We start from the raw sequence: 14649 nt of genomic DNA on the forward strand, positions 1-14649 counted from the left end.
AGACGATAAGGGACTCTGCTGTAATTTGTACCTGCCATGTGTGGTTCAATGAAAATGCTCCGCTGGGGTCGATGACCCCATCTTGTGTTCAAAAAAAAAAAGTTAAAATATCTTATACATAGTACTTCGATAATTGTTTTCCGAGCGAGAGTAGATTATTTAAAAAAAAAACTAGGCAGGCCGAGCCCAGTAGCGGCCCAGTACAGGCGTATGGTCACATGCCGTCGCGCCGTCCACTCTCGTCCATGAAACGATAGTTTGGACCGGCCGACCACCGGCAGGCGGCGAGAGGCAGGGGTCGCCCTTGACCAGTCTCTTCCGAGACAGAGAGACATGGAGGCGAGCAGCAGCCGGAGCCGGAGCGGAGGCCTCCCCTCGAAGCGGCGCAGTAGCGTCGGCGGCAGCGGAAGCCGGTACGGGCCGACGGCACAGTCGCTGAGCGACGACACCCTCCGCTCCATCTTCTCCCGCTTGGATGACCACTTCGACCTTGCCCACTGCTCCGCGGTCTGCAAGTCATGGTACGACCCGCTACGCGGATCATCTCACCTCCCCTTCCCTTTTTCGAGTCTCCTTCAGTTCACCCCCTTGTTGTTCGTTTTGTGCTATGCCCTTTCCGTTGTGTACCTGAGCTTCTGATTTGCTAGGGGTTACTATCGGACTCGTTTTACTAGGAAATAGTTTGAAAAATCACAGATGCACACTTAAAATCAGTTGATAAATCATAGATGCACACCTCAATACACCATTCCACGAGATGGTATTGGCGAGATCTGAGAAGAACCTAAATCAGTGAGCTAACCAATTGCCGGATTCGCAACTATTGCGCTAGTCTTTGTAGTTCAGCTTGGTATTTCTGTTTGTGCAATTTTTCTTCCCCATCGCTGAATGAAGTTTTTTTCCTTGTGAAATTACCAAGCAATTTGCAATGTTGAGTGAAGTGTGCACCGTCTGATTTCCCCTTTCGTTGATAGGAACACGATTATCAGCACAGGCCATCTGATGAGAGATCTATATTACAAGAGGAATCCACAGGCAAGAAGCTCAAGTATTACGGTTTCAACGAAGAGTTATTTTGAGGCGCTTGCGATAAATGGGCACGCATCGACTCTCACTAGCGGGCCAGTGGAAGTTCAGCAGTGGATTGGTCACTCTATGCGGTAAGTACATGTTGTTATCGTTTTGCTCTACTTAAGTTATGCCTCCTTTGTATATCATGTTTTTTCAGCACAGGGAGTTCCATTTGCCTACCAATCATATTTTCATTTTATTTGATTATGATCAATTATCTTCTGTTTTGACCTACTAAACGGTGGTTCAATTTTCATATGTGCTCTATTGTTTCAGGGCCACCTTGTGCCGTATGAAGAGCGGTTCAGTCTTAACTGGAAAGGGAGACAAGGTGAGTGTTACATCCTGTACTGGTGTTCTTAGTATCTTCTTCAATGTAAAACATATATCTTGACTTTAGTGATTTTTGGTGTTTGACCTGACATGAATAAATTATAAAGTGTATTTTATGAGGTCTGTAAGTGGTCTTATAGTTGAGAAATGGCATAACGATGCAGATTATCACATGGCATGATTGTGGAAATCATGGTTGGCAAAATCTGAAGCTGTAGATAATTGAGAACGAGAGTTAATAGCTTTGTAATTTTCTATAATGTTTAATTTTTGCACCAACTTAATTACTATCATCTCGAGCACCTCATCATTTTGACATTGGTTTTTGCCAGGTTCTGCGACTTTGGTCTGCTGAAAATTGCAAATACATGAATGAGTACAATGTTCCAGATTCTAAAATGTTAGTTGACTTTGATTTTGATGAAAATAAGGTAATCATTGTAGTTCTGTTGTTTACCTAGCCCGAGCTTTAATTTTCTGGTCTTAAAGCAAGTATGCAAGATTCGTTCTTTGAGTAAAAGAAACATAGATAGTTATTATTCCATACATGGTTTATTACTTTATTTGTTAAAAGACATGCTTGCATACTGATAGCAAGCTGCAGCATTGAGAGAATATCTGACCCATTTTATATGACAAAACATAGTTACGAGATTACTAGTTCGGTCGGTTCGCTATTTGGGTTAGCGGTTCGCCACTTTCTATGTATTGAGTTTGATGGGGGTATACATCTCTGCTAAACTGATTCAGAAATCCAGCACTTGGTTTAATTTGTTATCAGCGTTCTCGATTTGTGAACACAATGTTTGTTTCCGTAATTACTATTATTTAGCCAGAAGGTGAATAGTTGAAAACGTAAATGCAGATCGTACAAAAAAAAAACCAGTATATGGAAATGTAGACTCTCCGTGTGTATAAAAGCTCTTGATGATCACATGTCTCTATAAGACATTACGGAGCTGGACTAGTTATATGTAACAAGTTCCAAAATCTGATTAGAAATAGATGGAGGGAACTTCTAGCTTAATATTCCACTTGGAAGTCCACATGTCAGGGAAGCATTTAATTCATCCAAAATCACACATCGGCTTCTCTAGAATCCCAAAAGTGCATGAGTCCTCTAAAATTTAATCGCTGGACGCTAGCATGACTGAACCTGCTCCCTGCGTGAGCCCATGCTGCACTGGCCACCATATCTTTGCCATGGTCCCCGTCTCTTCCACACCACACACGCTGGTGCAGCTAAAGGGGCAAGGCTTTCCAGCTGCACAGAAGCGTCTCACAGAGGAGGAGCTGAAGCTGACGAAGACAATGCGAAGAGGTGGAGTAGCTGCAGCTCGGAGGTGACTTGACGGACACCACGCCTTGGTCGTGGTCACACTTAACAGCATGCTTCGCACCAACAAATCTGTTTTTTCTGGTTTGTTTAGTGATTGATGACTCAGATGGCTAATTGTGCCTGATCCGCAGCGATGTTGAACCTGAATCTTCATTTATCGATTGGAATCGTGGTTAAAAAGCTGGTTACACCGAATCCGATAGGCTGTAACTATGGGCCAAGACATCAACTGTACATTTAAAACATCTTATTACCATGATCTTAGCAATATGCTTACGTGTACTTGAAGTGTCAGGGGAAGTTGCAAAATAGACAATTTGCACTACGTGCGAAGGAAAGCTGCAAAATAGTCCATACTATAATCGGCATGTACCATATTCCTGCACTTGAAGCTGTTCTATTATGTACATTTGAATCTTGACCAAGAGTTGTGGGTTAGCTTTTCAAGTTGTTGAGCGTTGTAGGAACATTATGTTTTTATTTGCACAACCGTAGGTTATGCAGTCAACCTAATCTATACAAGAAAACAGTGATATTGACTAAATATAGAGATGGTTATATCCTAAATTAGAAAGACCAACTTCTGATTGTATTTTAAACAATCATTCTTCCCATTATGTGCATTGAGTTGCACAAAATGTGGATACGCTCCGCGTTCTGATATAGCATTGTTGACATTATTCTAAAATGGCCTGATTTGATGCTTCTTATGGTTGAGGCATCTAAAATATTCATTTTATTCATGTATACGCATTGAACTAAAGGGTTATGCCAAATGGTGTCTTTACCAATTGTAAACTTATGTTTTACTATCATTAAACAGTTCAGTTCTCTGTGTAGATTGTAGGTTTAACGAGCTCCCAGGTTTGCATATGGAAACGCAGTGGACCAAGAAGTATATTTCAATCTTGTGGAGGCACCTTCAGTCATGGGTTATGCATGAGGTGAGAGGGCTCGTTTAACGGTATTGAGAGGATTGTCTTTTTCCAGAAATTAGAAGATTGATGTTACCTGCCTACCTGGTGCAAAAGTAGAATTCATGTTTGAAGGCAATATATCTGGTGCACCCTGCCTTTATAATGTAATTATCTCCAGCGCCACTTGAGAGTTGAGACACCAAACAAACATAAAAATCTTTGCCACCATTTGAGTTTCTGGTTCACATTTTGAAGGGTCCCAGAACACTTCACAAACTATATCGTTATTTCTTTTCAGATGATTTCATGTTCAAACTAAAGCAAGATTGAATAATTACAATGCGAAGGCAGATTGCTTGTGATAATCATCTAATTATAGTGTATATATCTGGCAATTATTTGATAAAATTTTATTAGCCTAGACATTATTTCTGTTATTTTAATTAGGATTGATTTATATTGGCAATGTTTATTTGTTTCTGCAGTTATGCCGATCCAGAGGTTGTAATTGGTTGTGAGGATGGCAGAGCCTTTGTATATGATATGTACAGCAGGAGCTGCTCAAGCATTCACCGGTAAGCACAAGGGAGTCCAGTAGCATATCATGTGAATGAAGTGTCTGTGCAATTATTTTTTCGAGAAAACGCATAAAGCATTTGCGTTTCATTTCATTGGATAGGTAGAAGAGTCTTTACAAGCCTCCTAAGAGGGATGTAATTATTATTGTTAGAACGGGTGCACAAGCTTCACCTTCAGAGAAATTCTGTGACATCATATAAGTAGTAGCCATACAACGGAGTACAGTTTCCAGATTGCGTTGTTGGTGCATATGTTGTCCCTGCATCACAGCACAAAAAGCCGGAATCCTTTTCTGATATTATTGGCATAGTATCAATGTCAAAATAGGACAGCTCTTCTCTTAGGTGTTAGAATCTTTAATGGAGATAGATCGAATTTTGAAATGCTTCAGTTAATGTATAATCTTTCATTATAGTGATGCATATTCAACAATGGTTTACAGGCTTCACCCTTCCCCTGTGACATGCTTGGCACTAACAGATGATCAGCTGATCATTGGTGGTTCTACATTTGGAAGTGTAGCTATTGCAGATCATACCTCAGGAGAGAGGTTAGGTCTTTTAAAGTCAGCTTTTACACCTACAGGTATGCCTTCAACTGATTCTGGATTATTAGCATAATGCATTTCAATTTTCTGATGAGTGGGACTGGTGTTGGTTCGTCATGAGTCATGACTAGGATTTTTTTACACTAAACAAGCCAAACATTTATAGAGGTGATCCAGGATTTCATGGTATTTCTTCTAGGGGCGCTATTAGAAAGGGTTTGGGTTTACCAAACCTATGCCAGTATGATTTTTTTTTTCAAGAAAACTCAAACTGCTTGTTTCTCCATGTATTGAAGAGGTATAAAGAACATTCAAGCCCAAGGGGCTGTTTACAACTCAACGCAAGAAAGTAATTAGTGCACATCCCAGTCTCGATGTATGGAAGAGGTAGAATGAACAGTCAAGCCTAAGGGGTTGTTCACTCAATGCCAGTGTGATTTCATCTGCCTATCCCCACCAAAATTGGGTATTGCCGATGATTGCATGAGGGTGGCCCTGAGCAGACTTGCAGGGCCGAAACATCGATTTGAGTGCTTGGAGAGGTGGAGTGGCAGATGTCCTGATAATGCAGCATGATTTATGGCTGCAGTGTCTTGTGCCACACATTAGATAGGTCGGGTCTGCCTATGGTCTGGAGAAGAGCAGCATGGAGTCTCTGTTCACCTCTCTTCATGGAAGAGCAGAGAGTGCTGCATAGCAAAAGCTACCATGGTGAGCAGGCGTGACGCCATCGAAATCTTTGGTAAGAAGATAGAATATAAAATGTCAGCTCCCATGTCGGTCTGTGAGATAAGATACGAGAGAGGAACACTGGTTTGGGTCTGAGAAAAAGCAAGAGTAGGTGAAGTAAAAAATTCAGAATGGTTATGACAAACCAACAGATGTTAGCATATTAAACCTTCCCATTCCCAGATCTTTGTGGGCATTATATTTTCCCCAAACCCTATCTAAAGTATGCTGTACGGATTTGGATTTCTGCAATTAATACCCAGTGGCACCCCTAGTTTCTTCTAGCTAGTCCTTTGCTCGTAGCTTGTGCAAGTTATTCTTGGAAGTATCTACATGCTTTCAGTCTGCTCCTCTTTTGGTTATGTCTAGATGATAGCTGAACTTTTCTGATCCTTGACCATCAATATGATATCCCTATTTCTCTACTACCACAACATGAAGATATGTTACTTTATGTTGAAGAGTTATTGGGCTGTTCTGTACCTTACCTTCCTGGCCCATGTGGCCCAGTTAGAGAGTTACCTTAAGGGGCTTTGTTCAGGGTTCCTAGCCGCCACAGCATAGAATAGATTAGGTTAGTTACTTTCTTTGCTCCACATGGTATCAGAGCAAGGGGCCATGGAGGTGGCTATGGCGGATGGTGACTGTGACAGCGGCCTAAGGAGTGGCCTGAGCTGGGGGGAGGCAGCGTTGGTGGTGCTACAAGTGGAAAGGAGAGGAAGTTTCGTGGAGGAGTGACTGCTGGTGCTGTGCAAGATGGGGGACGAGCTCACAACAACTCTTGAGAAGTTGGTACAGCTTCTCGTGGCCAAGAATGCAGAGAACACTTCCGCTGATGGAGGTGTTGCTCGTGTTCCACAGGCAGAGGTGGTGCAGAAGGTGGAGTTCATGCCCAATGAAGTGAAGCTAGAAGGGATGAGCAACTACCTGAGTTGGTCGAGGTGAGCATTGCTCATTCTGAGGACAAAGGGCCTGGCTAGGCACGTTCAGAGAAGTGCTGCTGAACCGGAGGATAAGGAGAGTGCAGATTGGAAGAAATGGAGTGTGACAGACTCCTTGATCTTTGCCTGGCTGCTGAACTCTTGGACCCCTTCTATTGCTGCTTTAGCCGAGGGTCTTCCAAATGCCTCGGAGGTATGGAGTACTTTGTCAAAAATGTACTCTGGTGGAAATCTGTTGCTAATGGAGCAGATTTAGAACGTAGTGCACGATTTGCGTCAAGGTGATAAGGGCTTGATAGCATATGTGGCTGAGTTGCAGCCTCTCTGGCCTGATTTGGATCACTGTGATCTTCTTGAGCTCTCTCATCCAGATTGTGTGGTTACTATCAAACAATATGTGAAACGCCGCTGGGTGATGACGTTTTTGAAGGGATTGAACCCCTGTTTGCCTTTTTGTACGAACCCAAGCTTCCTTCTCTTGACGAAGCTATTGCAGCCATGTCAGAAGAGGAGGTTCGTCTGGCACCAAACAGCCAATGCAGTCCCCCTTTGCAATGACCACAAGGAAAGAAACAAGAGACTGCTTTACCTGTGGTGAACCAGGGCACATAAGCAGACTTTGTCAATCAGGGGAAGAGGATACAATGGTGGTTACAACCATCGAGGTGGTCGTGGTTGGGGTGGCAACAACAACAGAGGTGGTCGTGGATGTGTTGCTGGTCGTCGGCATGGAGAAGGTGCTCACAGGGCAAATATGGCTGCACCAAGTGAAAGCAAACAACCACTCTGGAGAGCCTAGAGAGGGACCGGAAGCTACTACTTCAAGCTTTGGCAATTTCGCCAATTTTGTTGACGCAAATAAAGGTAACACGAAAAATGCATTAGCAGCACATTCAATCAATAGAGGATGGGTTTTAGACTCAGGGGCATCCAAACATGTTACTGGAAATCTGAAAGAATTTGAATCCTATATTCGATATCCCCTACATATTAGGAGACTATACATACATCAGATGACACATCACAACCTATTAGAGGAGTTAGCAGATGGCACAACACAACCTATTAGATGAGTTGGGACAATTAAATGTAATCCAGTGTTGTATGCCTGCATTTTCTGTGAACTTAGTGTCTCTCAATGTGTTGGTTGATCAAATTGAAGTTACCATTAACAAATATATGTGCTCGATATGGGAGAGGGTGATGAGCAGGAAGCTTGGGACTGGGACCAGGCATAGAGGGTTGTGGTACATGGACTGCAGCGTGCCTGGCTAGGATGCAAATCAAAGAGTAGTGGCTGTCATTGTCGAATGGGACAAGGAAACTAGAGCTCTAATTCATCATTGTCGAATGGGACATGTATCTTGGATAAAATATATCAAATATTTCCTGATGTAATGAGTGTGTTGACGGAAGCAAGCTCAAGTGTGATGTTTGTGAGTATGCCAAACACACTAGAACCTCCTATGTGAGTAAGGGGATCAGAAGTATATCTCCTTTTGTGTTGGTTCATTGGTATCTATAAGTGGTGCACAATATTTTGTATCCTTTATTGATTGTTACTCACATATGACTTGGATCTATCTCATGCGACACAAGGATGAAGTGTTCCAGTGTTTCAAAAGATTCCATGCTCTTGTGAAGAATCAATTCAATGTACAAATACAAGCTATTCACACTGCTACGAAATATGTTAACAAAATATCTGGTGCTTTCATGTCTGAGCAAGGAATCTTGCATCAAACATCATGTCCAGATACGCCTCAATAGAATGGTGATGTTCACCATGAATGTGCCTAAATTCCTATGGAGCGAAGCTGTCCTGGCTGCAACCTATTTGATCAACCGTAAAGCCATTGAGGGTGACAGGTATGAAGTCACCATGTGAATTAATTCTAAAGGATAATACATTTGTTGGTTCTCCAAATTATTTGGATGCACTTGCTTTGTTAGAGACCACAGGCCATCAGTGAGCAAACTAGATTCTCAAGCTCTAAAATGTATTTTTCTTGGGTATTCGTCTGGACAAAGAGGTTACAAGTGCTGGAGTCCTTCTGAAACGAAGGACATTTGTGAGCATGGATGTCACTTTTCGGGAATCTGAACCATTTTATGGAGATATGATTGATTTGAGCATATTATTCAAAGATCTTGACCATTTTTCGGCTCATGGAACTGGTCAAGAGGGGGAGAGTGAACATGCAGTGGGAGACAATCTCAGAACCACAACCTCAACCAATAGTGGGTCTCATTCCAGTTAGATAGGATGGAGATGGCCAGAATTTACCACATAGATGGAGAAGGCTGAATGAGGAACAAAATCTTCAAGTTTATGGTAGGAGGCAGGTGGGTGCGGAACATGTTCAGGGGGAGCAACAGGAGTTACAAGTTGAACATCAGGACAATTCTGAGACCATCTCCTCTAGTGGATGCCAAGTTGATGGAGACTCGACAACAATGGGAGGAGGACAAATGGACCTACCAATTGCTTTGCGGAAAGGAACTCGGGCTTGTGTTGAGAGACTATAGAAGAGGCATGAAGAATGTGATATAGGCAACTTTGTGTCATACGAAGCCTTGTCTCCTTCCTACAAAGCATTTGTTGCTTCTCTACAATCAGTATCTATTCCAACTGACATGAATGTAGCAAAGGAGGACACAAAATGGCGAGCTACCATGTTGGAAGAACTACATGCATTGAGAAAGAACAAAACTTGGGAGTTTTTTTTGAGAGCAACCACATATTTCATTAATCAAAAAACAAGTTACCTGAAGTAACACACGTGGAAACTAAAAGACAAATCAGGATAAAATGATTATCCTGAATTTGCAGAGAAAATCTCAAATGATCGAGAAATACAAAACAATCCCTAGGGTTTCCTGCAACCACCATATCCAGCAGCCGCCGCCCAACTTCAGCGCCGCCGAGACGGACACCAGAAGAGACGTCAAGCCTCCACCATTGCAAGATCCAAAAAAGCACCATCGCCAATGAGGCACATGTCGCTGTGGCATGTCGACCGGGGGACGTCCCCGTGCTATCTTGGACTAAGATCTGTCATCTCCCATCCACGAAGTCGGAGAAGAACGACATATCCACCACCTCCGGACCAACATCTTCGCTCTAGAAGAACCACCTCGCCCCGGCGGCTAGCGTCGTCGCGGATAACAACGAACGCCAGATCTGAAGAATGGCGAGAAGACCAAGCTGCAGATCTAAAGGACCGACCAACACATGTTGCCATCAACTCCGAGACGCCGCCTAGAAGGGCGTCGCTGGTGTGGGAGTAGAATTGAGGCAGATTTATTCGCCTGGACGTCGCTCTCACCACCCCAACGACGCATCAGAGCAAACAAAACTTAACCCTAACTACTAGGCTAGAATGGAGGAACAAGGTCCCCCTCCCTCCTGCCACCGCCGGAGCAGCAAGCAGAGAGAGGGGGACCAAGACCAGCGTCCTGGCCGGAGGAGATGGAGATTTGGAGGAGTTATGCACCGCCGCCTCGTGAGAGAGGATGAAGACGCGAACCGTTTTACAAAACTTGGGAGTTAGTATCTCTTCCAACCGGGAAAAAGGCTATCAGTTGTAAGTGGGTTTACATTGTGAAACAAAATGCACAAGGAAAGATTGAAAGATACAAGGCAAGACTTGTGGCAAGAGGGTACACCCAGACCTATGGCATCGATTATGATGAGACCTTTGCACCAGTGGCGAGGATGAACACATTAAGGATTTTGATATCGTGTGCAACAAACTTTGGGTGGCCGTTACACCAACTTGATGTTAAGAACGCTTTTCTACATGGAGATCTACATTAAGAAGTTCACATGGAAATTTCACCTGGCTTCTCTTCATCTGAAACCACAGGCAAGGTATGTAGACTGAACAAATCTCTTTATGGACTAAAACAGTCTTCGAGAGCTTGGTTTGACAAATTTAGGCGTCTGTGACATGGGATACAGACAGTGCAATGGTGGCCATACAATGTTTTATAGACACTCTAAGGGAAAAATTACCATTCTAGGGAAAGATTACCATTCTTGCAGTGTATGTGGATGATATCATTATTACTGGGGATGACGAAGGAGAGATATCAAGACTAAAGAAGTGTTTGAGTAAGGCCTTTGAAGTAAAATACTTTGGCCAACTAAAGTACTTTCTTGGTATAGAAGTGGCCAAGTTAGCAAAAGGAATAGCTTTGTCCCAAAGAAAGTATACTTTGGACCTTCTCCGTGATGTTGGTATGCTAGGCTGCCGAGCAGCTTCAACCCCAATCGATCAAAACCATAAAGTGACAACACAATCAGGTGATCATGTGGATAAAGAAAAACATCAGACTAGTTGGGAGACTGTTGTATTTATGTCTATGTCATACACGACTAGACATTGCCTTTGCAATGAGTGTAGTGAGCAGGTATATGCATGAGCCTAGAAGTGAACATCTTTAACAGTATGCAGAATCTTGCGATACTTGAATGGAACTCCAGACAGGGCTTGTGGTTCAAGAGTAACGGGCATCTTGATGTTGATGGCTAGTGTGATGCCGATTGGGCAAGTTGCCTAGATAACGGAAGATCAACTTCAGGGTATTGTGTTTTCGTCGGAGGAAACTTAGTGTCATGGAGGAGCAAGAAACAACAAGTGGTTTCAAAATCAACAGCTGAAGCAGAATACAAGGCCATGTCTCAAGGGTGAGTGAAATGTTGTGGGTAAGGAATCCGTTAAATGAACTAAAGGTGTTGAAGAATAGTTGCATGAATGTATGGTGTGACAACAAGTCTGCTATTAACCTAGCAAATAACCCAGTGCATCGTCGGAGGAAACTTAGTGTCATGGAGGAGCAAGAAACAACAAGTGGTTTCAAAATCAACAGCTGAAGCAGAGTACAAGGCCATGTCTCAAGGGTGAGTGAAATGTTGTGGGTAAGGAATCCGTTAAATGAACTAAAGGTGTTGAAGAATAGTTGCATGAATGTATGGTGTGACAGCAAGTCTGCTATTAACCTAGCAAATAATCCAGTGCAATACGGCAAAACAAAGCATATTGAGATAGACAGATTCTTCATCAAAGAAAAACTCGATGCTGGGATCATCAAGACAGAGCATGTGAGTTCGGGACAACAAATTGTAGATTGCTTAACTAAAGGTTTGGGAACCAGAGAATGCAACCTGGTATGTGACAAGATGTGAATGATAGATATCTATCACCCCTCTTGAGGGGGAGTGTTGAAGAGTTATTGGGCTGTTCTGTACTTTACCTTCCTGCCTCATGTGGTCCAGTTAGAGAGTTACCTTAAGGGGCTATATAAGGGGTTTTGTTCAGGGTTCCTACCCTAGCCGCCACAACATAGAATAGATCAGGTTAGTTACTTTCTTTGCTCCACACTTTATGTGTAACTTTATGACTAGGTATTAAGTTCTGTAATTGAAAGCTCAACATAATATATAGTGTTTTGCTCTGACCTGTTATACAACGATGTTAGCTTTCCAAAAGCCAAACCGGAAGAGAGCATACTGGGGCTATAGCTATTACACATCTACACGCCGAACGAATGTATCACCCATATACATTTTTATTTGTATTAGTCTTCACTTTTCCTCAGTTGACGTTTAACTTTATGGAACTTTTTTGCATTCCCGCTAGCCAAAAGAAACTGACGTTGATTTTTTAAATAGAATATTAATCCAACAATATATTGCTCCAATTTTCTTTCATTTGATTACATAAAAAATGGACTATAGAATCTTGGCTTAATATTCAAACTGTATTTGAATTTTTACTGTCATTTTTAGTACTTGTTGGATCTTTTGAGAAAAAAATTCAACCAAAATTCATGCCATCATGGTAGTGTTGTGAATCTTATCATCATCGAACTGACTTGTTACATTTTTACCATCCTTTCAGTGATAAGATGCTTGTCTTCCAGTGCAAATTCCCACTTGATATTCGCGGGTTCATCTTCTGGTTATGCACATTGCTGGGACTTGAGGTTGGTATCAGTAGTAGTTGTTCAAATTTATTACTGTATGGATATCTAGCTTGTGTAATAATCGTGGCTGCTGCCTCTAGAGTCTACGGATGCAAAATATACTATGAACAGATAAGTCTGCCCTTTAAGTACTGTTACATTGCTATGCCTCAAGAAAGAAATAACTTGTATGCTCTTCTGATCAACTATCTTGATTTTGCTCACAGTTTGAAGTTTGAGTAGAGTAAATATGGATGAAGTATGAAAAGTTGGATGGCCTGGCCAAAATCATGAGTCTGGAAATGTGTTCATTTTCTCGGCCTGTTGCTGATAATATTCTTATTGCATGAACGACTCATTAGCATACAGTTTACATTATTATTCATTTTGCTTAGAGACCTGTATGATTTATATCTCATAATCTGCTAGTTTTAATAGTCAGATTACTTCGACATGAAAGATTACTTTCCTGCAGAGAAAAAAGAAACTCTGAAGTTACAAAAGATTACCTATAAGATTATCACGCCGATACCAGTTAACTAAGCGTAGTAACTTATTATGTTGGTGCATAGTTTCCTTTTAAGGGGCCAACTATGATCCATATAGGAAGCTCACTCATTTCCATGTTCTTTTAATCAAATGCGTTATGTTCGTGTTAATGTGGATCTGTAGTGGTTTAACTTCTTACATCAATATATATGATAAATATATCGATATAAAGTTGTTGTGTTAACAATCTAACATCTTTGGAATTGAATCCATTGGTGAAATGCTAATGTCATAGTCGAGCATATGATAACTGGGTCTCATTACATTGGTTCTGTTCTTGCTCAGGACCCTGCGGCCTCTCTGGGAAACAAGAGTTAGCCCAAATGTCATCTACAGCGCACATCATTTTCCAGGTGATACTTCAGTGTTGGCAGTTGGTGGTATTGATGGTGTCCTTCGCCTTGTATGCCAGAGAACGGGCGATACTATTCGAAGCTTCATCATGGATGCAGGCCAGCCAGCACAATCCAGCTCCAGGCTACAAGCTGAAAAGAAGCATGGCCGCCCAGCGGAATCCGGCCCCAGGCAGCAAGTTGAAAAGAAGAACGCCCGTGAGATCGCTCCGGATGCCCGGTTGGATAACATCCCTACAAACCTGCGCCCGCAGATTACCGGCCTGTCAGTGGGCATGAGGAAAATCGTGACCACACATGGGGAAAACTACATCCGTGTCTGGAAATTTCGTTCGTAGAGTTCTTAGAGTGGATATCAAGAATTCAGAAGCAATCAACGCTTAACTCGAGCTGTTTCTGAAGTAGACGCAATGCATGTTGTATTTGTCCTGCATGTAACTATGTAAGACGTAAGCTTGTAGCAGTATCCACTATCCAGGATATGTTGTTTTGGTGTTGCCATGCTATTCCGCAAGGAACCTGAATCGACCACAGACCAAGATGTTGTATTGTCATGGAAAAGAAAATGTTGTGCCAGGAATTACAGTGTTCTCTCTGTTAATAAAAGATAACTATATTGACTTTGGATGTCTCCAGTTTTGAAGCTCGGATGCCACTTCTCTTTCACCGGGCTCAAGGCTCAAACATATGAAGATATTGACAAGGGAACTGCAAAAGTATGAATCACCTCGCCCTAACGAATTTACTTGAACTGAAGCAAAAGCTTTGCCATCTCTATTAATTAATAGAAGATATTTTATCTGTTAATCGTGGAATATTGGGCGAATGCCGAATCGTAAAAAAATTGGCAAAAATGGATATGTCCCGACCTGGTCTCACTCATGAGTCATGATACATCAAGCACACTAAAACATGTCAATCTCATTGTCAATCTCATACGTGCATAACCACATGAAGCGTAGGAAAAGAGTTCAATTACGACAGGTAATTTAGATCGGAGGGAGTACTTTTTTGTTGTCATATTTGCCTCGTAACCGGTTACTATAGCTGCACACCCTGGAGCCACCAAAGCAACAGAGCACCGCGCGACTTCTGGAATCCAATAATAGCCACACCTGAGATGGTCTCAAGGCCAAACATTCCACACATTTCAAACGTTCGCACAGTAAGCCACATTTTCACCAGCAAAATCATAGCGACCCATAATTAGCCAAAAATGAAGGAGAACGTGGAACAGAAGGACGCTAAATTGAGCGTGAAAAGCATACAAAACCATGCAATGCTCCGGCCTTCTCCCTCCTCACACACTACATACGTCCTC

The 14649-nt window shown here is 42.3% G+C and overlaps 1 protein-coding gene across 1 annotated transcript; it reads left to right on the forward strand.

The window, feature by feature from the left end:
* The first annotated feature begins 300 nt into the window (after positions 1-300).
* Positions 301-13955, forward strand: LOC124699686 (F-box/WD-40 repeat-containing protein At3g52030-like). Its single transcript, XM_047231947.1, has 9 exons — positions 301-521; positions 975-1160; positions 1348-1402; positions 1737-1835; positions 3584-3687; positions 4146-4235; positions 4682-4824; positions 12363-12447; positions 13261-13955. Exons 1-9 carry the CDS (start codon positions 334-336, stop codon positions 13664-13666), a joined length of 1356 nt encoding a protein of 451 aa, XP_047087903.1. The 5' UTR covers positions 301-333; the 3' UTR covers positions 13667-13955.
* Positions 13956-14649: the final 694 nt, after the last annotated feature.

The sequence above is a fragment of the Lolium rigidum genome, chromosome 3 (assembly GCF_022539505.1).
Source record: "Lolium rigidum isolate FL_2022 chromosome 3, APGP_CSIRO_Lrig_0.1, whole genome shotgun sequence".
Classification (NCBI taxonomy): domain Eukaryota; kingdom Viridiplantae; phylum Streptophyta; class Magnoliopsida; order Poales; family Poaceae; genus Lolium; species Lolium rigidum.